This window comes from Silene latifolia, chromosome 7 (genome assembly GCF_048544455.1).
Source record: "Silene latifolia isolate original U9 population chromosome 7, ASM4854445v1, whole genome shotgun sequence".
Lineage (NCBI taxonomy): Eukaryota > Viridiplantae > Streptophyta > Magnoliopsida > Caryophyllales > Caryophyllaceae > Silene > Silene latifolia.
The window spans coordinates 105,076,738-105,102,977 of record NC_133532.1 but is presented as its reverse complement, the minus strand read 5'-3'; the positions used below and the strand labels follow the sequence as shown (position 1 = coordinate 105,102,977).

At 34.1% G+C, this 26,240-nt stretch overlaps 1 protein-coding gene and 1 long non-coding RNA gene across 2 annotated transcripts; both read right to left on the bottom strand.

The window, feature by feature from the left end:
* Nucleotides 1-10,906: 10,906 nt before the first annotated feature.
* On the bottom strand, nucleotides 10,907-12,520 carry LOC141592463 (uncharacterized). Its single transcript, XR_012521159.1, has 2 exons — nucleotides 12,196-12,520; nucleotides 10,907-11,814 (listed from the first exon to the last, which is right to left on the bottom strand). It is a non-coding gene; the product is annotated as an uncharacterized LOC141592463 (long non-coding RNA).
* A 9,232-nt stretch (nucleotides 12,521-21,752) lies between these two features.
* Nucleotides 21,753-22,658, bottom strand: LOC141590467 (uncharacterized). The gene is made up of 4 exons (XM_074411058.1): nucleotides 22,610-22,658; nucleotides 22,356-22,516; nucleotides 22,137-22,253; nucleotides 21,753-22,034 (listed from the first exon to the last, which is right to left on the bottom strand). The coding sequence occupies exons 1-4, from the start codon at nucleotides 22,653-22,655 to the stop codon at nucleotides 21,753-21,755; spliced, it is 606 nt and encodes a 201-aa protein (XP_074267159.1). The 5' UTR covers nucleotides 22,656-22,658.
* Between the last annotated feature and the right edge of the window lie 3,582 nt (nucleotides 22,659-26,240).

Sequence of the window (26,240 nt, the reverse complement as noted above, 5' to 3'; positions counted from 1 at the left end):
ATCTTTTTTTTCTTTTTTTTTTTTCAGATCTGAAATAATAAGTGGCTTGGGTGGTTGTTGCGGTTTGGAGGTGGTGGTGGTGCTGTGGTGGTTGGGACAGGAGGTGATAGGATGATGGTGGTGGTGGTGGTTGACAAAGAAAGTTAGTAGTATAAAGTTACATTTTCGGGACTTAAGTTACAAATTTAAGTACTAAAGTCACAAATTCAAGGACTGTAGTTACATTAGTCGGACAATAAAATTACACCTTTGTTGGCTAAACTAACAACTCATGGCTAAAGTTACATTCTTTAAAAACAAAAGTTACACTTGAAAGGACTAAAGTTACAATATTAATGTATATTAACTCAAATTTTTACATTTAAACAAGCATACGACTAAAGTTATGATTCTAACGACTAAAATTACGACTTCAACAACTAGAGTTACACTTAAAAAGTAGGTAAAGTTACACCCATAAAAGTTGTAAATTTAAATTTTTACTTAAGAAACATCATAGAACTAAAGTTATACCTTCAATGACTAAAGTTACACTTAAAAGGGGTAAAGTTACACTCATAAAAATTATAAATTCAATTTTTTACTTAGAAACATCATACAACTAAAGTTACACCTTCAACGGCTAAAGTTACACTTTAAAGGGCTAAAGTTACCCTCATAAAAGTATATAAAAACAAATTTATACATAAAACCACCCTACAACTAAAGTTACAACTTAAACGACTAAAATTACACTCGTAAAACAATAAAATTACATATTCTTTTGTTAAAATTACATAAATCAAATTTCTAAATTCAAAATTTTATATACACAATGACTTTAAAATGTTAAAAATACCCTCATAAAGTAATAAATGACTAAAGTTACACTTATCAAGTAGTAAAGTTACAGTCAGAGAATGATTGGCTAGGAATAGGACTTATGGACTCAACCAAATTTGTGGACTCACTGACGAACTACTATATATATATATATATATATATATATATATATATATATATATATATATATATATATATATATATATATATATATATATATATATATATATATATATATATATATATATATATATATATATATATATATATATATATATATATATATATATATATAGGCAAGATCCAGTGAGTCCACCTATATATTTGAGTCCATGAGTCCATAAAACAATATCACGCATTATACAAAACAATATCACGATTTTTTTTTTCGAATTTTTTTTTTTCAAATTTTTTTTTTCGAAATTTTTTTTTTTGAATTTTTTTTTTGGATATTCTCACTTGTACCCCTTAGGTATAAACTAATCCCACTTATACCCTTACTTTTCCGCAAAACCCACTTGTACCCCTCAACTATCTAATTATACATAATCCATGACCATTATACCTTACACCGTCAATATTGACGTTAAGTTACACTGTTAGCTGGCATATTTGTTCTCATCCCCTCCCACTAACATCATTTATTCCCTGCAACATTCAATTTCTTCCTTTCTTCCCTATATACTTCCATCTTTATAACATTCGTTTTTAACCCTTCACCCCATTTCATTTATTAGCCATCTTTATTTACCTATGTTTTCTTCATCCTATTTTCACTTCTTATAATGCTTCTAGTGAATAACCAACTATAAGCACCAAAATTATACAATGTAATAGTAAAATAGTCAACGTTAATGAGAAAACGGAAATTTTTTCAAACAAAATGCTTCACCATTTCCAGCCCAAAAATAAGGAGCAGTAGCAATATTTGACACATTACAATGTTCTCAAGATCTATGCTAATAATGCAAGCTAGTAGATAAAAACTTAAGCAAAAAAAAGGAATGGTGCATTACGCAAAATAAAATCTATTGAATTAGGCAAGAACGATCCATGTTCCTTTCAAGCCGTTGTCTTCCTTTTTGTCCCTTTGCTTGAAGTAGAAGCTTGAGTGCATATTTCCATACATGTAGAAGCTGATTTGGTAATCTTATATAGCATCTGCCCTTTCTCTTTTGCGGTGTACCCTCCTTTACACGTCCTTGTGTTGTGTCCAAAACAATTACATTTCTTACACTTGACTGTAGTAGACCTCTTCCCCTTTCTTTGTTCCCCTGGTTCCCTTCTACGGTTTCTCGAGGGTCTCCCAATTGACCTTTTTAACATAGGTGGTTCCAAGGTAGGAATATCATCAAAGGAAGGCCATTGTTCAGAATCGGGAATAGGATTAATGCATAGGCTATACGCTTCCTTGTATTTCCTAACAGAATACCATTCAGAGACATACTTTTTTGGATCCTTATTAGCCACCAATATAGCTCTAACGGCATGTTTGCAAGCTATGCCACTAATTTGCCATAAACCACAAGCGCAAGTTTTGTTAGACAAAGACACTGAAAATTAAGTCCTACCATCAACTACCTCATCCTTGCCAGGGCCAGAATAATTTGTTTGACATGATCTTGAATTTTTTCTCACCACTTTCAACCACTTCTTTACATTTGGACATATTCCATCATCAGGCCAAGTTTCAGCAACTTGTTGTCGAGTGGCATGCCTCACCATAGCTATTCTTCTTACACCTACATGTATCATCAGGACAGTAATTATTAGATTGCTTTCGTACTCGCATTAGCTGCTCTTAACATCCTACTTGGATTTCTATGCATAAATAACCACCATGTGGAAGGTTGGTTACAGCAATTTCGGGGTGAATCACACATGGATGTTTTGATTGTTTGAGCTAAGATTTCTTATCGTGTTATTTGGATCACATAAGTTTACCTAATGATCTAGTACAGTATTGAATTTTATTTGTCCCTTAGAAATGTACTGGCTATGATTGAGTTAAGTAGTGAAAATAATGATGACAGGAAGTGTTGGCAAAAAAACACACATATTATGAACTAAACTGAGATATAATTGAGTAATTACTCACCTTCAAGTAGGGCTAGTACTGGTAAGCTTCTATGCACTCCTAAGCCCTAATGTGCTATTGAAACTTTCCACAAAGTTTGAAGTGTTCTCGTTAGTTGCTAAGTCCGGATCAAAGCAGTGTTTGGTCCAAGTCTCTTTATCTCCTATGTCAAGTAACCACCTAGCACATCCTGCACCTCCTGCTTTAGCTATTGTTTTAAGAGCTTTATTGAATGTGGACTCAGACGTAGAGTTAACCACTCTTCAAAACAGCTGGTGCATCAGGACACCTGGATATTCCTTCTTAAAGTTACTGCACAAATGTCGAGCACAATACCTCCTACGTGCTTCTGGCCACACAACTTCTAGAGCTGGCTCCACGCCCTATAAGTAACATGAAATAAGAAATGATTGAGTAGTATGTATATTTGAGTAATTACTATGGTAGTATATAAGTTTATAGGTAAGTAAAAGTGCATACTTTCTGTCTGTCTGATATGATAGTCCAGTTAGACCTCTCACTATTTTTTAGAAGTTGCTTCAATTGCCAAAAGAAGTTCATCCAAGTATTTTTGTTCTCGCACTCAACCACCCCTACTGCAATTGGGAATAATTCATTATTGGCATCAAGTGCCACAGCTGCTAACAGAACACCACCATAATGTCCTTTTAAGTGAGTACCATCAACCCCAAGAAGACCTCTACATCCAGCAATGAAGCCCTTAACTTGAGCATCAAATGCCACAAACAAGCTTTTGAACTGAAGAGGTCTTTCTAGAGTGTCCATGTAAGCCCATGTGCATTGAGCAACACTCCCAGGATTTGTCAGCTTAACCATCTCACAATACTTAACCATTATCTTATAAGATTCATCATGTCCACCATTTATCACTTTCAAAGCTGTGTCCTTCATTCTGTACAATGTAGATGACTTCATTTCCAGCCCATATCTGGTTCTTAGTAGATCTTGAAGTGAAGTGGCAGGAATATCTGGGTTTGCTCGTATATCGTCCATTAGTTTAGATGCAACCCAGGGAGCATTGGCCATAGGATTATGATTTTTCACCCCTTTACACTCATGATCAGGATTATTTATCGACTTTATGGCCCAAGTTATGTTATCTGGTAGAATACTTGCATGAATTCTCCAATCACAATCAAGGGTGGCACATTCCGCCGTGTACCTCTTTGAGTCTGCCTTAAGAACGACGACAAAGAATCCTTCTTGAATGCAAAAATCTCTTAAGACACCTTTGAAATGCTCCTTATCCATGAATAGCATCCGTGGCCTTAGTTTAATTGACCCAAACTCTGTGTCCTCGAACATCTCACCATTTGCATAAACTCGAGAACACTCACCTTCATCCTCAATTATCCACTCATTCTGTTGAAAAGGAACATAGCCGTCATCTATATAATTCAAAGAAGACAAAATACACCCATCTTCCTCCTCTAAATCATTCATGTTGTCCTCCTCTTCTACATCATCACTATCTGACGGCTCATAATGTCGATCTGTTTCATCAGAATCACCATCCTCTTCATGTTGATAAGATACTCTTACGCTCCTTGCTACCCTTGTATCACTCCCTTCTCTGTTTTCTGACAATTTGGTCTTAGGAACATAAATTCCCTTCAATTTCGCTGTAGCCTTGGGCAATTTATACCCCTCATGATTGACAATTGATTGAGTCACACTAACATCACCACTACCAGCACCTTTAACACTAACTTGATTCCTCCTAACTTGTAACTTTTGCCTACCGATAACACCATTAAATGTCAGAGAGCCCAACATAACTTGTGAAGAAATGGTATTGTGGATATTTGGTTCAGCCATGCTTTTGTCATTGTTCATACTATTATTTCTAAGTTGTCTAGCCATTGTAAGAACATGGGACGGGGTAGGGGTTTCACCTATCCAAATATCAATTTCATTCTTGCCCTCATCCTCAAACCTTCTAAACATCTCCATTAAACCCCTATCATCCAACAAAATTACAGAATTATTTTTGTAATCATACCATAGAGATGGATGTTTTGGCAGACGCATATTCGCTTTCTCCGCCTCATCATACAAGTCATTTATCACATCCATTAGAAGTTTCTTATCAGTGTCCTCTACCCTAATTACAACACTTTTACCAGCAAAATGCATATTGATATGAATTGATTCCATTCTGCAAAAAAAAAAAAAAAAAAAAAAAAAAACAGGCAATACACACAATTTAAAGTATAAATCATCAATAAAAAATGACAAAAAGTTCACCCAAAAATACGAGAAAATGAACAGCCAAAATTGATCATACAAACTTGGGATTCACTATAAGATATTCATTACAAATATGAAAAAGATTCAAACTTCACGACTACACAACAATATATAAACAAAAAATACTCTGATTTAATTGATTTTTAACCGAATAAATTCATAATATCTTGCAGTCATGAACGATATATCATATGAAATTGGGGAAAAAACGTAGAAGAAGAGATTACTTACATAATATAGCAAAAGAGGAACAACAAGAGCAACTTGACTACTAATTTGGCAGATTGTTAGATGATAGGATGATTATAAGTGAGAAGGAGGAATAAGGAAGCTCAAGGGTTTTCAAATTCAGGCAGTATGGTTGAGTAAGGGTTTGGACTTTGGAGTGTAAAATAGAGAATGTTCTTTTAATTACCCAAGTGTAACTTAACGTCAATATTAACGGTGTAAGGTAATGGTCACGGATTATGTATAATTAGATAGTTGAGGGGTACAAGTGGGTTTTGCGGAAAAGTAGGGGTATAAGTGGGATTAGTTTATACCTAAGGGGTACAAGTGAGAATATCCCTTTTTTTTTCGATTTTTTTTTTTTTTTAAGTTGTGATATTGTTTAGTATAACGTATGATATTGTACTACAAAACAATATCACGACTTTTTTTTTTTCAAAAACTTATTTTTTCAGCTGTGATATTGTTTAGTATAACGTGTGATACTGTAAGCTGTGATATTGTGTAGCATAACGGGTGATATTATATTACAAAACAATATTACGATTTTTTTTTTAGTATAAGCTGTGATATTGTTTAATATAACGTGTGATATTGTATCATGAACTCACGGACTCAAAAAGATAGGGTGGACTCATGTGATCCTAATTATATATATATATATATATATATATATATATATATATATATATATATATATATATATATATATATATATATAGAGAGAGAGAGAGAGAGAGAGAGAGAGAGAGAGAGAGAGAGAGAGAAGAGATCATGTAAGGCCATGATATATATTGAGTCCATAAGGTCTTTTGTGAGCCATTGGATGGAGGGAGATGGAGGGATGAGATGAACCCACCCAAAGTCATTATACAAGCAAATTAACACACTTTACTAATCCATCCTAATTAACCACTAATTTACTATATATTTGTTTTCTACCCACCCATTTCTCTCTCATCTCACACATTTCACTCTTCTCTTCTCTCAAAACCTAAAAAAAAAACCCAAAAAATCCAAATAAATAAAAAACCCAAAAAATCCAAATAAATAAAAAAAACCCAAAAATCCAAATAAATAAAAAAAACCCAAAAAATCCAAATAAATCAAAAAATCCAAATAAATCAAAAAACCAAATAAATCATTCATTTCTCTCTTCCTCATTCACCACCACCCACCACTATCCCACCCGACACCACCCACCGCCCACATCCACCGCCACCTCCACCACCGCCGTCGGTAATTATATAAACTCGTTTTTTTTTTTTTTTTTTTTTTTTTTTCAGATTTTGCGTCTCGGTTTATTTTCGTCACTTTTTTTTTTTTTTTTTTTTTTTCTTTTCTTTTCGATTTTGTGTTAAATTAGTTGTTTGGGGTCGGTTGATTCTATTTCTTAATTTTTGTTAGTTTTTGTTGTTATTTATTCTTTTCAAATCTATTCTTATTATACGTTTTTTAAATAAAAATTTCGGGTTTTAAATATCGTTTTTTTTGGTGATGTACTTTTTTTCAACTAAGATCTACTAAAATATTGACTAAAGTTATACAAATAAGGACTAAAGCTATACAAAAATTGACTAAAGTTATACAAAAATGAACCAAAGTTATACAAAAATAGACCAAAGTTATACAAAAAAAGACTAAAGTTATACAAAAATTGGACTAAAGTTATACAAAAATTGGACTAAAACCAAAGTTATTCAAAAATCGACCAGAGTTATACAAAAATGCACCAAAGTTATACAAAAATTGGACTACAGTCATACAACAATGGACTAAAGTTATACAAAAATTGGACTAAAGTTATACAAAAATGAACCAAAGTTATACAAAAATGAACCAAAGTTATACAAAAATGGACCAGAGTTATACAAAAAATGCAGCGAGTTATACAAAAAATTGGACTAAAGTTATACAAAAAATGAACCAAAGTTATACAAAAATGAACCAAAGTTATACAAAAATGCACCGAGTTATACAAAAGTTAGTCCATTTTTGTATAACTCTCGGTTCATTTTTGTATAACTCCTGTTCATTTTTGTATAACTTTGGTTCATTTTTGTATAACTTTGGTTCATTTTTGTATAACTTTAGTCCATTTTTGTATAACTTTGGTGCATTTTTGTATAACTCGTGCATTTTTGTATAACTCTGTTCATTTTTGTATAACTTTGGTTCATTTTTTGTATAACTTTAGTCCAATTTTTTGTATAACTCTCACGCATTTTTGTATAACTCTGGTCCATTTTTGTATAACTTTGGTTCATTTTTGTATAACTTTGGTTTATTTTTGTATAACTTTAGTCCAATTTTTTGTATAACTTTAGTCCATTGTTGTATAACTTTGGATCATTTTTGTATAACTTTAGTCCATTGTTGTATCACTTTAGTCCAATTTTTGTATAACTTTAGTCTTTTTTTGTATAACTTTGGTCTATTTTTGTATAATTGTAGTCCAAATTTGTATAACTTTAGTTCAAAATTGTATAACTGTAGTCCTTATTTGTATAACTTTAGTCCTTATTTGTATAACTTAAGTCCAAATTTGTGTAATTTTAGTCCAAAATTGTATAACTTTATTTCATAAGAGTATAACTTCAGTCATAAAATGTATAACTTTAGTCATAAAATGTATAACTTTAGTCATAAAATGTATAACTTTAGTCGTAAATAGTAAAAAAATCAAACAATAAAAAAAATAAAATCAAAACATAACACAAATCATAAAATCAAACAAATAAAAAAACTTGAATAACAATAATAAAAACCAAATAACAATAATAACAATAACAAAACAAAAAACCAAATAACAATCACAAAAAACCAAATCTAAAATCTAAATAAAAAACCAAATAACAAAACCAAATTTAAATATCGTGTGTATAACTCTAATGCACGCAGTGTATAACTTTAATAGACAAGATGTATAACTTTAGTCCAAAAAATCAAATAACAATAACAACCAATTAAAAAAATAAAAACAAAAAACCAAAACAAAAACAAAACAAAGAACAAAGAACAAAAATAAAACAAAAAAAAGAAAAAAAAGAAAAGAAAAACGCAGTACTGGCGGAGGAAGGAAGGAAGTAACAAAACAAAGAACCAAAACCAAAAAATTAATAACCAACAAAAACAAACAAAACAAAACAAAACAAATCTGAAAAATCAAAACCAAACAAAAATCAACAAACCTAAAATAAGTGAACCGTTCACGTGTGGTTTCTAGTACAAATGTTACACAAGTGCTAAAACTTTTTGACAACTCACCTGAATGTTAACATTCCTAAATGACCAAGAGCAAATAAATACGAAGTATAACAATTTTAGTAGCTCACTCAAACAATAACAATTTTAACATAATTAACTAAGCAAGCAAGCTACCATCTGCAAATTCGACCCATAAAAAAAGGAGAAAAGGAGGGAGGCGGCATATGGCGGTGGTGGTTTGTGCAAGCAACCTTCGGATCCGGCGAGAAGGTGGCGGCACGAGCAGATGTGTGTGGTAGTGGTGCGGTGGTGTTGGTGAATGAGGAAGGGACGGCCGCGTGTGGGTGGTTCGGTGTGGTGTGTGGGGGGTGGTGGTGGGTCGGGTGTGGTGTTTGGAGGAGGGGTGGTTTTGGGTTTTTTTTTTGTTGTTTTAGTTTGGTGCGGTGTGGTGCGGCGTGGTGGAGTGCGGTGGAGTCGGGATTGGTTGGTGGTGTTGGCGGGTCTGCTGGTGTGTGGCGGGTTGTGGGTCGGGTGTGGTGTGTGGTGGGGTGGTGGTGGGTCGGGTGTGGTGTTTAGAGGAGGGGTTATTTTGGGTTTTTTTTTTTGTTGTTTTAGTTTGGGTTTTTTTATCAACCTGTTTTTTTTTTGTTTTTGTTTAGAGAGGGTGGGAAGAAAATGAGAGAAAAAGAGTGAATGTGAGAAATGAGAGAGGATGAGTGAATGAGGAAGTGAGTTGGGAGATTAGAATGGTGGTAGAGTTATGACAACACATTAGGTAGAGTTATACACATTAGGGAAGGAGATTAGGGAGGGAGATTTGTAGCCCTCCATTGAGATGTAATCTCATCCCTCCATCCCTTCCATCCAAAGGCCCTTATAAGGACTTAGGGCCTTATATGATAGGAGGACCTTAGAAGAACCCTTCTCTCTCTCTCTCTCTCTCTATATATATATATATATATATATATATATATATATATATATATATATATATATATATATATTTATATATATATATATATTGGATTTAGTGATTTTGGTTAACATGGTGAATTTGTGAGTTGGGGAATCTCAGCCACTAGATTATATTAGAGATGAGTGGTCAAGATCAAATCTTACATGTCATATAAAACCATTGTCATTTACTTATTTTCTCTTTTTTCTAATGTTATTTTTTTTTTTTACTTTAGTTTTGTTTCCTCTTTTTTTTACCTCGTGTTATTATGCTTTTTTTTACCACTTTGATTTTTGTTTTCTCTTATGTTTTTCTTTAATTTACTCATTATGTTACCTTTTTTTCTTTTTCTTTTTGTACCGGATTTTTTTTACTTGAAATTTTTTTTACTCTTATTTTTTTTTACCTCGTGTTATTATGCTTTTTTTTTTACCTGGATTTCTTTTACGACTTTGATTTTTTCCTCTCTTTTTTTTTACCACATGTTGTGCTGTTATTGTTATTCCGCTGTTATTGTGATGTTATTCTGCTGTTACTGTGAATTTTTTAACGACTTTGATTTTTTTTTTCTCTTTTTTTTTACCACATGTTATTGTGCTGTTATTGTTATTCCGCTGTTATTGTGATGTTATTCTGCTGTTACTGTGAATTTTTTTACGACTTTGATTTTTTTTTTTACCACGTGTTATTGTGCTGTTATTCTACTATTATTCTGCTGTTATTGTGATATTTTTTTTACCGCATGTTATTGTGCTATTATTCTGGTGTTATTGTCATGTTATTCCGGTGTCACTTAGATTTTTTAGTACTTTGATTTTTTTACTCTTTTTTACCACATGTTATTGTGTTGTTATTCTACTGTTATTGTTATTCCGGTGTTATTGTGATGTTATTCTGTGTCACTTAGATTTTTTTTACTACTTTGATTTTTTTACTCTTTTTTTACCACATGTTATTGTGTTGTTATTCTGGTGTTATTGTGATGTTATTCCGGTGTCACTTTAATTTTTTTACTCTTTTTTAACACGTGTTATTGTGTTGTTATTCTGGTGGTATTGTTATTCTGGTGTTATTGTAATGTTATTCCGGTGTCACTTTGATTTTTTTTAACTTCTTTGACTTTTTATACTCTAATATTATTTTACTGTTATTCTGGTGTTATTGTACTTGGGGTCTTTTGTTTGAAAGGCAGAATTGGATGGATGGAATCTATGTTACTCAAATACGGATAGAAGTATGTACAGAACTATTTGTGTGTCATACCGACATACCATATCTGAAAGTTGATAATCAGACATGGGCAGGTATATAAAGATTAAAGAGACCTAGTAAGTAGTAACATAAAATTTGGGCAGGTATACAAATCTTAAATTAAACAAACCTCGAGTCTTCCACAAGTTATAACTCATTTTAGTCATGTACATAGCTTCTGTTGAGCAAACTATACACTGATAAACACTAGAGTCTACAGAAGAAGAAATTGAAGATGAAGGCTTCTAATCCGTCACCAGCGCCGGTGAATCCAACGACAAGGAGATATTGTCTATCGCCATTACTGTACTCGTCTCTTGTTTTCATCATCTTTCTCTCTGTTTTGTACAGCCAGGATATTCCCGGCACATTGTTTTCACATTATTTTTGATCTGCCCCTTGAACAAGCTCTTGATGACCCCATTATATTGTACAACTATCTAAGCTACGTAGATCTTGGGATTTCGATAGTAGATGGTATTCATTTGATTGTTCCAAGTTCATATTGTATAAAAATTGTTTTACCAAAATAACCCCGAATTATAAGTAGGCATTCAATCGAACCCGTATTGCCCTTTCGCTTAAAATCGTTGGTTATATTAGCATCCAGAAAAAAGAGAACAAATAATTTGATGTCTTGAGAATATACCCAACAACATACAGTCAAACGCCAATTTTTTTCTTGTCTTTGAATACATTTTCTTCAATCCAAGATTCCATCTCCCATAATACATTTTCAATCAGCTAATCGCCTCACCATCAAAAGAAGCTCAATTCAAACCCAGATTCGACACCGAAAGCGAGTGCGAAACCTGATCAGCACCAAAGCAGACCTCCGCTACAACATTACCACGACTCCATCTTTTATTCACCTGCTGCTCCTTCAATTGTCGGAGCCTTATTCGAATCACCAGTAGTACCAAAACCAAGCCAGAGGTACAGTAAACACCATCATTAGCACCACCATATTCCCCGTCACCAGCATGACAAATCACCAATTCACCTGGACAACAAAAGACCACCATCAGACCAATTTTAAGCACCACCGGGACAACTAGCGAGTTACTACTATTGCAATTTGTTTTTTCACCAACTTCCCAGCCAACGTAATACAATACACATTCTTCCAAACAATTGAATCAGATAAACAAAGGCAAAATAAGAATAAAAATAAAAAAGATATAAAAGGGGGAATTTAATACTACCTTTGAGCAAACTGATGAATCTTAATGTGTTTTTGAGAGATTAAAAAACGTCGGATCTTTAAAATTCAACTAAAACATACAAAAAAGTTATAAAATCACAGAAAAAAATCTATCAATCACACTAATTGGAAATCAAAACAAAACAATGAATCAGTAGAGTAAAATGGAGAGAAAGTTACCGAAAAAGAACATCGAAAGCAACATAAGTTCTAGCATGACCAATATGACTCAAATCATAGGCAGTAACACCACAAACATACATCCCAACTTCATCAAGATCGTTTGGGGCAAACACTTTCTTTGTCTTCGTTTGTGTGTTGAAAAGCTTCAATAGCCGCTTTTTCGGATTTGTGGTTGTGGTTGAGGTTGAGGTTGAATTTTCGTCCGCCATTGTTATCCTGGGTTCCAATGGGGATATTCGTGTAGGCTCCTTATCAATTGATTGTTTACTGGGATTGGAGAGACTATCGAGAGTCTATTTTTCGGGCGTTTATTTGTTGAGTCAATTAATATCAGCCGTTGATCTTAGCCTATTTAATGGTTTAGATTTTCAAACTCACAACTCACCGTAAGAACCAAACTCACGAGATCCCGCCTCTATATATATATATATATATATATATATATATATATATATATATATATAGAGAGAGAGAGAGAGAGAGAGAGAGAGAGAGAGAGAGAGAGGTTCAAATGAGTCCTCCTAAAATGGTGAGTCCCTAAGTCCTCATCTAAGCCATTAGATCTTCTAAGATGGATGGTTGAGATTTGTAACTTCTAAGTAATTTTTGGAATGAAACTTTAATGTTTTATAAGTAAAACTTTAATTTGTGAATATAACTTTAATTCTTTATAATTGTAACTTTAAGTTTTTAAAGTCATTTTGTAAATTAAAATAAAATTTTATGGATTTTTGAATATAACTTTAATGTTTTACGAGTGAAATTTTAATGCTTAAAATGGTAACTTTAATTTTTTTAGATTATTTCTAATATAAAAACTTGAATTTATAAAATAATATAATTGTGATTAATATTTATTTAATTTAACTGATTTTTGATTGTAACTTTAATGGTATACGATTGCAACTTTAATGACTAAAAATGAAACTTTAATTTTTTTTTTTAGGTTATTTCTAATAAAAAAAATTATAATTTATGTAATAATGTAATTGTGACTAAAATTTATTTATTTTCACTGATTTATTAATGTAACTTTAACGTTTTACGAGTGTAACTTTAACAGATAAAAGTGTAACTTTAATATTTTTAGGCCATTTCTAATATAAAAATTTAAATTCATATAATAATGTAATTGTAACTAATATTTATTTAATTTTCACTCATTATGAATGGAACTTTAATTTTCAATGACTGAAACTTTAATGGTAAAGAATGAAACTTTAATTTTTCTTAGGTCATTTTCAGTTTAATAGTTTGCATTTATGTAATAATGTAAAACTTTGTAATACGCTTGTAACTTTAATTGTCTACGAGTGGAACTTTAATGGTATACAAGTCAAACTTTAAATATATATTTATTTTATGTAATTTTAATAGTTGAATATATAACTTTATTAAAGTCCATCAACCGTCATCGTATCGTCATCGACACCGCCAACCACCAACCACCAACCACGGCCCCTTACCTGACCTACCACCAACACCCACCCCAACCACCACCACACCACGACAGAGATCTGAAAAAGAAAAGAGAAAGGATAAGGAAATAGGCGGCAGCCTTCACCAACCGCTACCAACATCGACCACAACCCCCCACCTGACCCACGACATAAATCTTAAAAAAAAAAAAGGACAAAAGATGAGGACGACAACCACCCTTACAACCAAACCCACGTCCACCACCACGCCTCTAACCACCACTACCACCAACAACCTAAAAATAACAACTCGGAAAAAAAAACAGACGACACAACCAACACCAAACAGCCACTACTAACCACCACTCAGATCTTAACAAAAAAAAAGAGAAAGGAGAAGGGAAAGAGGCGGCGGAACCACCAATACCCACCGCATCTCCAACCACGCACCAACCGCACACATGACCCCCCACCACCACCAACAAACTTATTTCTCAGAACTGAAAAAAAAAGGAAAGTGGCGGCACGATAAAGGCGGCATGGCAGGCGCTTTATTGGTGTGGGATGTGTGAGTGGCGGCAGTGGTGGGGGGTAGCATTGGTGGCGGTAGTTGGAGTTAGTGGATGAAAATCAGAGGGAGAGAGAAGATGAGAGGAAGAGAGAGAAGTGAGAATGTGAGGCAGTGAAATGTGAATGATATAAGAGTTTAGGGTTTGGGAATTTTTATATCCCAGCCCTCTATTTTGCTCTAATCTTAGCCATCCAATTTTTAGATTCAAAGGCTTAGATTAGGACTCAAGGACTCACCTTAATAAGGAGGACTCATTTGATCTCAATTCTATATATATATATATATATATATATATATATATATATATATATATATATATATATATATATATATATATATATATATATATATATATATATATATATATATATATATGAATGGGATCATGTGAGGATACAATATCTTTTTGAGGATTGAGGATTCGTTATAATATCGAGGTTTTTCAATACAATATCACAGGTTATTCGATAAAATATCACAAAAAAATATAGTACTGTAGTGAAAAAAATAATTTTTTTTAAAAAGAATTTCTTTTGGCAAAGGTCGATTTTTTCGTGATATTGTATTGAAGAACCTGTGATATTGTATTCACTAATTCCCAATTCTCAAATATTTAGGAGTTCTCACCGGATCCCGACTCTCTCTCTCTCTCTCTCTCTCTCTCTATATATATATATATATATATATATATATATATATATATATATATATATATATATATATATATATATATTTTCAAATTTTGATATAATCCTTCCCTCCCGGTTAATCGTTGGTTATTTTCCATTTTGGAACGTGTTAGTCAATTGTTACCTCTTTCTATTATTGGTAAGGTTTACACGATTATGCAAGTGGATATGTGAGAGAATTCAATTATTTATCATTATTTTCTCTCCTTTTTGTCATTTCATTGATATTTGTGTAAAAATGAATCAAAAACAAATGACTGAGACGCATGGAGTATAATTTAAATTTCTTTAATCACATTGTGGCATTTGCAAAATATTAGCATTAGTGTCTGTGATCCACCTCTTACGTTGCCTTATTTTCCAAATTTTGCAAGGAAATTAACAAACTAACAACCCACATTCACACTGCTTGCCGCCGTGAGTGAGAATTTTTTTTTTTCACTTGATAGCTTTAAGAGCACAAGCTATGCAAAGAATAACCCATACCTATCGGCAACAAAGTGCAACCGTATTAGACTCACTACACAAACTGGAAACTTAGATGATATATACCACTAACATAGTAAATATACGACATATACAACCATAAAACATACATTATAAAGAGCATTCTAAGCTAAAGGATTGATATCCACCTTCTCCTATCAACCTTCTCTCCAACCTTCTCCATTTATCCTCTCACAATCAATAAGTTAATATATATCATGTGGGGTTGAATGTCAAGTGGACGGAGCCAAATATATTATTCTCTTCTATTCTACATAACCTTCCCTTTTCCTTTTGACACAAATATTAATGAAACACACTACCATCATACAATTAAATTTGGACCACACAAATACATTACCCTACCATACAATTAAATTTGGACCACACAAACAATTCCTAAAAAATAGAAATACGGAAGATATTGTGAATAGACAAAAAAAGGAAATAGGGAGGGTTATTCAGAATTTAAGGGATTATATTTTTAAGCGGGCATTAGAGGAGAAGGTAGATATAGCAATTCTCTTCTAAGATAAAGCTAAATATACATGGAACAAATAATGATGAAGATTAAGGGCCAAGATATATAACGATTACTGATTTTTACCACATCAGAATTAATAGTTGTGCTTGTTTTGTATCCATGTATTATCCCGGGTGCCAACAACTGACTCTCAATTTCACACACATGTGACAATCTTATATCAAGAGCGCACTAAGAACCGATGATGCTCTAGATTTCGGTCCCATGATTGTCCATTTTCCCTGCTCCAAGGACCCCAATGCTGGTCTTGTTGCCCATGTTTGGCGTGGTAAAGTAAAGAGATGATTCATTGTCGAATATCGGGTGCTGTTGTTGGTGCCCGATATAAGGGTGACGGTGGTAAGTGTAGGGGTAGTAGGTGAGAAAGAGAAATTTTTCGAGCATGACGCCACCATCGGCCCATATCAGAGACGTTGGTGTAGCGGTCAAGAATGCGTTATATGTTGTTAACACAGTTGTTACGGAAGTAGGGTATATCACCATTAGTAGTTCTGCTTCACATAAACAAAACAGTGAGCCAAGTTTCTCAAACTTAAACAGCATCATAAATATGTCGGATCTTACCAAATTGACATTTGACTTGAGATATTAGCACAATGTGATCAATTGATCATACTGCTTAACCGAAATCAAAATTGAAGAATTCCTTACTTTTCATATTCAACATTTATGTCGATATTCAATATTTTGCACACAAACTTTTCTTAACCTCATTAGTAATCCTTTTGAAAACATCATGACATGATCACATGATATCATAATCAATACTGGAAAAGGTTGGTTATACAACCAATAGGTACTTCCTCTTATCGCAAGCTACTGAAGCCCATGTAAAAGGTTGATTTAAAGTAAGAAACACTTCGTAAGAACAAAGCTAATCAGAGTAACAATCGATTAAATACTTCAATCAAAATTAATGGCACAATATATGAGTAATAGAATAAACCTTCAGTACTTGGACTCACCTTTATGTGCTGATTTGCAATTACAGAAAGGAATATTTTGTACTGAGAAACTTAATTATAAAATTGCTTATACCCAATATAAATTCAACAATAGACCTTCATCTTCCTTTCGTGTCTCTGAGAGACCTAATTTCTTTCTCGATCTGTCTATCTATGAATTCAATCTTGCACTACCAAGCATGATGCAAAACTGTTGTATATGTCATTCATTGTGTTCACACATGTGTTGACATCCTCTTGTTTTACACAATTTCATAAATTCTTCTCCAATATACGGACAAATAATCAAAATCATCAGTACACACACACACACACACACACACACACACACACACACACACACACACACACACACACACACACACACACACACACACACACTAACTAAATTACTCTGTACATAATCGCCTACTATTAAGTAGCGATAGAATTCATGCAAAATACGGAGTAACACATAAAAATATAAGCGATTACAGGGGAAAACAAATCAGAATATGATGATAATTACTAAAAAAGAAAACGTAAATTGAATAACCAAATTACACAAAATATAAACCAAAGGAACCATATAACAAAAGCATACATGCCCGGTTTTACAACCATAAACAGTTGCAGATAGGTCATCAAAAATTTATAGAGAAGTTGGATGTGAAACTTTGGGGAGAAATGTTAGGAGGTGAAATTCTATTGTCAAACTAAGGGAGAAACTAAGCGTCTGCAAATGATTCAAGGGAATTTATAAGCTATTTAAAAAGGGTTGTGATAAATTCACGGGGAGATACTACTAGGACACATGATTTATTGTTCATTTGACCATTTTGCCCTTTAACTTTCAACATTGTCAACAGCAGTGTAACTTTCTTTTTGTCGTCCTTCTATCATGATTAACAAGTACATTATTTACACCAAAATCAATCACAATAGATTAAACCATCATTTAGTGAAACTTCCATTAAAAGGTAGGCCAAATTAAAACTCCTTGCTCAAAATAGTTATGTTTCCTCGTAATTCTAGAGGAAAAAACACTATTATTTCTTGTTTTCCTCAAATAAAATCTGAACTTACAAAAAACTCATTGCTAATACAAGTAATTATGCACTTTCAAATACACCATTTTGAATATTAGCCTGGATATAAGAGGCAATAGAATCGGAATCAAACCGTAAGATATGCTACCGATTCCGCCTTCTTGTTGTACACTAACCCACTACTCCGCATCTCGAAGTAGTTCTTCTCCAAATAATTCAAAGATTATAACATGACAATCCATACAAATGGGATATATTGCTATTTTTTTTGTATCTGGGTTTTGACTTTTGATAAATCGATCTGGGTTTCGAAGTAAAGAAAATCCCATAAATTATCTGTTGTCGTACTTGTTGGTTTTGTTAAATTGATTAGAGGAAAAATGAAAAATTCTGGGTAAACGGAGAAATCAAATAAAGAAGCATGATGTAGTGGATGGACCTCACAAATGCACGTTACAGTAGACTATTGGTGTATTTTTGCAGTGCGCAAAACTCAGAGGGCAAATTTGTCAATTCGTGTGGCCCAGGCATTCTCTCCCGCGAATTTAGAGTTACCCTTAAAAAAATCTCAATGGCTACAAAAGAAGTTGAAGAGGCGACGTAATGGCAGAGTTGAAGAGTTGTAGTGAAGAACTAAATGAAGTGGCTTAATTAATTTTATTTACTTGTGTCTTTTCTTTTTCAGCTTACAGTTCATCTTTCATGTACTTATTGGTAGAGCTAGTAGATGAATGGTAGTGAGGTATGAGGTAATTGGGTAGCTTTGATGATGCCACGTAACATTAGTAACTTTGTATGTCTTGCCTTTTTGTATTATTTATAGATAGATAGATATTATAAAAAGTCAAACTATGGATTATATTGAGGCACGTGTCATCATTATCTAATTAGCATCTAAGCAATTTCAATACCCGAGACTTGGGTGCAAGTGGTGTGCACTTTCATCTGCCTCACCCAAACTGTTGATCTCCTTCCAACATTAAATTAAAACCAGAATTAACACGACAATAATGACCATGAAGATGACAAGTTGGCCCTTACCGTTTCTCATAGTTATGCAATTACTTTGGTATATAAGTGGGGATTCTCACTTATAAAAACACCATTTGTGCTAAGTATAACTCTTTCTCTTTTGATTTTCTATTACCTCTTTTCGTAATACGAGTACTATTTATGATCATAGTTTTTCTTTGATATGATGAAAGTTTGATGTTAATTGTGTTTATCTCATTTATATCTTTTATCCTACATATATTTTCTCATTTGTTTTTTGGGGTATCCGTTTTTGAGCATGGAGTATAAAAATAAAGGTTTGGTTGAATCAAAGGACGATATGATAATCATTAATCACTAACACTCATATGATGCGGTCTCACAATAAGACCTCTCACATAATAGGTGATTACTTTTTCTCTTTGTTTTTCCTTTTTTTTCTGTTAGTTACTTTTTCAGTTTGTCTGATAATACTTTTATATGAGACGGATTTACACGAGACTTAATAATTAGCATATTGTGTATCTTTGACATAACATGCTAATCTAATAATTGTAGGGACCATGAAGAAACTACAAACTATACAATATGAGTCACTTAGTATATGTTGTTTACTTCGTATTAGTTTATTTATACAATCGTAGTCCAACAAGCTAGCAAAAGGAGAATACTGCGTGATAAACATGTAGACAAACAAAAGCCAAAAGCCACATTGAGTACAACCAAAAGCGAGATAGTAGTACCAACGCAGCAATAGAACAAATATCTCTAAGCAAACAGTTTAGAATAACACAACTATGGAGCCAGGATAAATCATGCATGGGTAGCAATATGTTATAATGTGTATGCAAATATTTATAGATTTTACAAATTTACGATGGTGTGATTTCCAAGTAGACGTGCACTACTAAAAATCCAGGCAACTACAACGCCCCTTTAACAACGCTTATTCACGAAAATCACCATAAGACGTTGTAGAACGGATGGCGCGAATTTTACTAAAATTATTTACAACAGTTATGGTTAGATAACCGTTGTTATAAGTTTTAACAACGGGTCAAACATGCACAACCGTTGTTAATAATTTGGCGCAAAATTGGCGCAAAGTTAGTGAAAAGTAATTACAACGGTTATTTTTGAAACCCGTTGTTAATACTTTTTAACAACGGTTTTTGTTTAACAACCGTTGTCAATACTTTCCATACTATAAACCACACAAACACAGATCAGCTACAGCCACAAAACACAAACCTAACACAAACACAAACATACATAAACACAAACACAACACAAACACAAACACACACTTTATCGTCGTCTATTTCTCTCGTTCTCATCGTCGCTTTATCATCACGCCGTCACTGTTGGTTTCATCGTCTGTTACTTTCTCTAATTATCAGATAAATATGCATGGTTTAATTTAGGTTTTGTCATCTCAGTCATTATATTCTTTTTCTAATTATTTCATTTGCATGTGTTTTTATCGATCATTATGTTATTTCTCTAAGTATTATTCGCTTAATTAGTTTTGTCAATGTTGTTTTTCTGCGTTTATTAGCTTGTAAAACAAATTAAATAAAATAAAACAAAGAAGAAGCAATATGATATAGAGGAATAATGCATGATAAACTTAATTAATATATATATATATATATATATATATATATATATATATATATATATATATATATATATATATATATATATATATATATACATAAATTAAAAAATGAATTACATTGATAAAAATGCAATTCTTAGATATCCATAGAGAGTCTTATTCGCTTCTATGATATCCATCCTCTCCTCCTTAGCTATTTGGAGGTTTCGTTCGTGATTGCTATATCGTCATATATAGCCGCAAAAAATTTGCTTTGCTCTGTCAAACCATTTTTTTGCGTCCTTGAGTGCGGATCGAGCATCCACAAGGTAGCTCCTGAAACTGTCCTCGATGTGGAGCAACCGGCGGATGAAACTATTGTTGTCCTCGGTCATAGTAAGAGTCTTACGGATGGTATCATTCATTTTGTTGATGAAGTTTGGAGTTTGTTTGAAAGATTTGGAGTTTGTTTTAGCAGTTAAGGTTTGGAGATAGTGAGATAATGCACTACAACAAATAAGGTAATTGGCGACCATATAAGGCGACTGAGAACAGTCACCATTAAGAATAAAGCGACTAAGGCCCGTCGCCCGCACTTCGTAGCTAGGTTTAGTCGCTTTTGGCGACAGCCTTAAATCGCCAATTTTGGCGACGGAATTTTTAAAGCGGGCGACCGAAATTAAATCGCCAAAATTGGCGATCATGTCATTAGTCGCCTTTTTTAGCGATCACATTAGTCGCCTTTTTACAATCCACGTCATCTCCATATCTTCAGAATTGGCGACTGATTTTGGTCGCCATTTTGGCGACTGATTTTGGTCGCCAAATGCACTGTTCCCCGTCGCCAATGACCCTAAAATTAATTCATGATCAGAAACTTAGCGACGGTTTCCCGTCGCCAATTGCCCAGTATCCGTCGCCAAATTTACATTTTTTTTAGCCTAAAAATCGTTTTTGACCTAGCCAAATACGTAAAAACCTGCAAATAAACCAACACTTCCAGCAGAGAACACATGGGAAGCCAACACAACCAAACTTGATAAAGAAAATCATGTTCCATACACACAACTACGAGTTCTACGAGTTTTGGTCATCTAACATTATCCGGGAATAACATGTTCTCTAAAAAACTACATAACAGGGAAACTTGCTCTCGCTCCACTACCACCTCCATAATTAGGATCTCTAGGATCCTTTGGTTGCGGCGCCACCCGGTGTTGCAATTGGCGAAGAAGGAGTTCATCCGTTCCATTTCCTCCTTCATCCTCCGAATTTCATAATCTCTCTCGGCATCCCGCCTCTCCCTCTCGGCATCCCGCCTCTCCCCGCGGCTAATTGAGCTTGGAGCACACTCACGACACTTGGGGTATAAGGTTGTTGTTGGGAGGAAATTGACCCTCTTCTTCTTGTAGGAGGGTAGAAAATATCCTTTGCCGACCCGGCTCCATACACATCTCCTCTTTGGAACCCCTCAACAAGATCAAACCATAGCTCATTGTCATCAATTTCCGGGTTGTTCTTCCTACGGACAAGGAATTGTTCCTAAAAAATTGATAAAACATTAATGGTTAGAGGTTACTTATCTAAAAATTGATAAAACATATACTTTAAAAAGCTAAGAAATTTTTATTTTTTGACACTTACATATAACTGTTGATCTTTTTCCTTCGCGAAGATCAACTTGCCCTTGCTTGTCTTCTTTGCGTGAGTGTCAACAAAGAGATCAACAATCGTGGGTACCTTACCCTTATTCTTCTTGGTCTTCCGGAAAAAAAACAAGGAAATTGTTACTCAAACATGATAATTAATGAGACTAATTAAATTAGAAGACTATTAAATTAAAAGCTAAGACAAATAACTTACATCTAACACCACACGATCATGAAAAGATTGAGACCCTCCATAATGAGTAGGCTCAACTTTCGCGTCCTTATCTCCTCTTTTCCTGTTGATCTTGTTCCGGGCCGATGCTTCCTTGAACTCAGGACTGTTCCGGTACTTGGTATATTCCTCATATGACGAACCTGTAATCAATAAAATAACAATTATTAATTAATATATTTTCAAAATATGTAATGAATTTTAACTAATTACGGGTATTAAAAGAAACTAAATACCTTTCATGAAAGATGGCGCCTTCTTCCTCTTAGACACGTTATACATGTTGTCCCTTTAACTAATTACGGGTATTAAAAGAAACTAAATATCTTTCAAAATATGTAATGAATTTTAACTAATTAGTGATGTGGTGATGTAGTGTGCGGATGGCGGCGGCGAGTGGTGGCGTCCGGTGGTCGTTGTAGTTGGTGGTGGCGTCGGGTCGTCGGGTTTCTTGGCGATTTTTTTTTTAAGTTGATGATAGAATGAATGAAGGGGACGGGGTGAAGAAACTGGCAAAAAAAAAATATACAGAAGATTAGCGACCGTTTTTTGTCGCCAATTTGGCGACGGGAAATGGTCGCCAAATTTGGCGACTGTTTTCGGTCGCCAAATTGGATAATATTCTGTCGCCCTTGGATTTCATACGGATTTTTGGATAAAAAGGTATAGTCGCCAAATTGGCGACGGGTAGTGGTCGCCCGAGTTTTTTTTTCTGTCGCCAAATTGGCGACTGTAGCATGTCTGTCGCCTTTGTCTTGTTTTCTTGTAGTGATGGAATGGTGGTTGACATAATGCATGTATTTATACTAAGTAATGTGTCGTTTGAGTTGTTTTTTTTAATTAATATATGTTTAGGAAGTTGTGCCATCATATCTCTGCTTCAAATATTATAACCCTTCTCATTCCATATATTGTCCATTCATATGCAGGGATGACAGTAATAATGCATGCATCGGAATTATAACGGGCCGTAATTATGCATGCATCTAGTAATATTTAATTTAATTTTTTTTAAAAACAAACAACAACGGTTATTTAGAAAAAACCCGTTGTCTTTAGTTATAACAACGGTTTTTTATACTGTAACCGTTGTTATAACTTTCCCACCAAAATTTAGTCACCCTTTCCACAACGGTTTTTTATACTTAAAACCGTTGTTAATATTTTTCACAACGGGTTTCTTAAGAAAACCAACCGTTGTTAAAACCTTTTACAACGGACGCTTTAACAACGTCCGCTTTTTTATATAACAACGGTTTTTAACCGTTGTTATAACCTGTATCTGTAGTAGTGGTGTTAGATCAATGTAGATAATTAAGACGTGCCACTATCATCATATTAGTGATATCAATAAAAGAACTATCGGGTTTAATAGTGTAAACGTTTTTTTAAGTCATATTATCTATTAACTAAATGGCTTTTTAAAGGAGACATTCATACTCGATTATAAGTTAGTGTAAACTAATTGTAATGAGCTCAACACTTTCGCCACAAGTACCCACCTAAGAAAACAAAAATAAAAAATTTCACGGGTATTAAAACTAGTTGAACTTCTAAATAGGCAAGCAAACATTTTCAATAAACTCATATGAATTTCATAAGGGAATTTAATTTCCGTAATTTAGATACTTCTATGGAGTTGTAATTCCACAGTTAACCAAACAATATTTGTATCGTTATGCTATTTCTTGATGATTTGTATGTCAAATATCTATGTAACTACATATTATATCTAAGACAATTATGGGGCTGAGTGACTGAGTCTAGTATTGAAAATTTAATTCCCATAAATTATATACTGCCCGTAAGGGTGAAGTCTAGTGATTAAAACTTGGAGGAAATTCTCATAAGAACCAGGTTCAAGCCTCCCTAGAGCGATACACTACAAAAAAACACGGGAAACTGACGGAAAAAATCCGTCAGAAACTGTGACACCCCTCGATGAGGCATCCGAAAGAACTATTAAATCTAAGCGGAAAAATACGAGATTTTTAAAACCTTTAAAAGTTTAAAGTGTGAAATCCACCATAAATGATCAAATGAAAGTGAGAAGTAGGATAATTAAGTTTTACAATTAAAAACGAAGTGCATTGGGGAAAAGATATCCCACGAATAAGTACAAGTCTAAAGATAGGTGAGTCTAAAAAAACGATAACTAAGGTCCAAGGGTCAACGTTCTCGCTAGCTCACACGTCTTCCCCATAATCTGCATCACAAACCTGTCATTCATGTAAACATGAACGCCACAGTCAGTGGGGAGTAACTCAGGGTTCTCCCAGCCACAATATGTCAAAATACAAGTAAACAGGAACTTAATTAAACATATTGATCATGGATCATACTTGAATAATAATGAACCAGGGGTTATAAACGATAATCATAGTGAGATAGGCATGTTGCATTCATAAGGAGATAACCATCGAATCATATAAAGGATATAAATAACGGATCAATTAAATAGGAAATACATGGATGGAAACCATAGCCATTACTTTGAAAATCTCTTCATAAACATTGCACGTGACGTGGCTACCAATGTCGCATTCATACTTATGGCTTGCATCTCACCATAAGAACGAATGGGAACATCAATTCCGGCGATCATATCGCAACTAGAGGCTTGCATCTCACCTCTAGTATCCGATAGGACCAAGACTCTCACAAGCAATCATAAGAGATGTGAACTCTCGTATATAAAGACATACCAATGACCGTAACAAGCAAGACATTTACGTAGTATAGACTCACAAGACAAACCCCTAGACTCCAACCTCCTGGTAGGACGACGATCATAATATGGACCTAGTCTAAATCTGGCCAGACTCTCGGGATGGGCGACACTCGATTCGATATGCGGTGACCTATCCGCATCCAAGACTCGATCCATGACACCTAACCGTGCCCCAAGGTCGAGTAACCCCGAATCGTAACCATGGTACCTAATCGTACGCCAAGGTCCGAAGAGGCGAAACGGTAACCCAAATCGGGAACAATGGCACCTAACCGTGACCCAAGGTCCGAGGATAAAATAAGGAATGTCAAGTCGTCACACAATGTAAACCGTCACACTCGGGTCACAAACAAGAGTATTCATAATTGCATGCTCATCACGTAAACATTTCCAAAATTGATCACTTATTAATCATGGAAAAGATACATGCGTAAATAATTGATCAATATAAGTTATAGACGAAGAAAGGCACTCAGGGGGTCTCAGCCGGTTGTGGGCCGGCGGCCGGTCCACCGGCTGGGACTCCAGGCAAACATGGATTTTCAATAAAACATTCAGAGGGTTCCCAGCCGGTCGGCCGGATGAGACCCATGGTTCCATTTTGAAAAATATTAAAAGGCCAAAAAGTTACAAGGGGTTCCCAGCCGGTCAGGGACCGGAGGCCGGTCGGCCGGCTGAGACCCACGACAACTTTTGAAGAGTTTAACAACATACAGGGGGTTCCCAGCCAGTCCAGAGCCGGTCGGCCGGTCGGCCGGCAGAAACCCACTGTACGCGTGAATCGCCAAATCGTTCCTCAAATCATTTGCAAACAACCACAAATCGTTCCACAACAATTATTTACCTGTCCTAACATGATTCTAACCAAGAAAAACAACATAATGGAGACAGAAATTCAACCAATACGGATCAAAGACAATAAAGAGTGAACCTTTTCCTTAAACATGTGAGAAATGTCATTCAAGTATTCTAATCAACATCCATTCACCACAAATCATGCAAGACAACAAAGTTAACAATCATATGAGTCTAATACTACACAAATCACACAATTTTAACATAAAAGTCGAGTAACCCATCACCGTTACCTTTTTAAGCTCTTAATCTCTAATGAAATCGTCTTACTTGCAAGAATC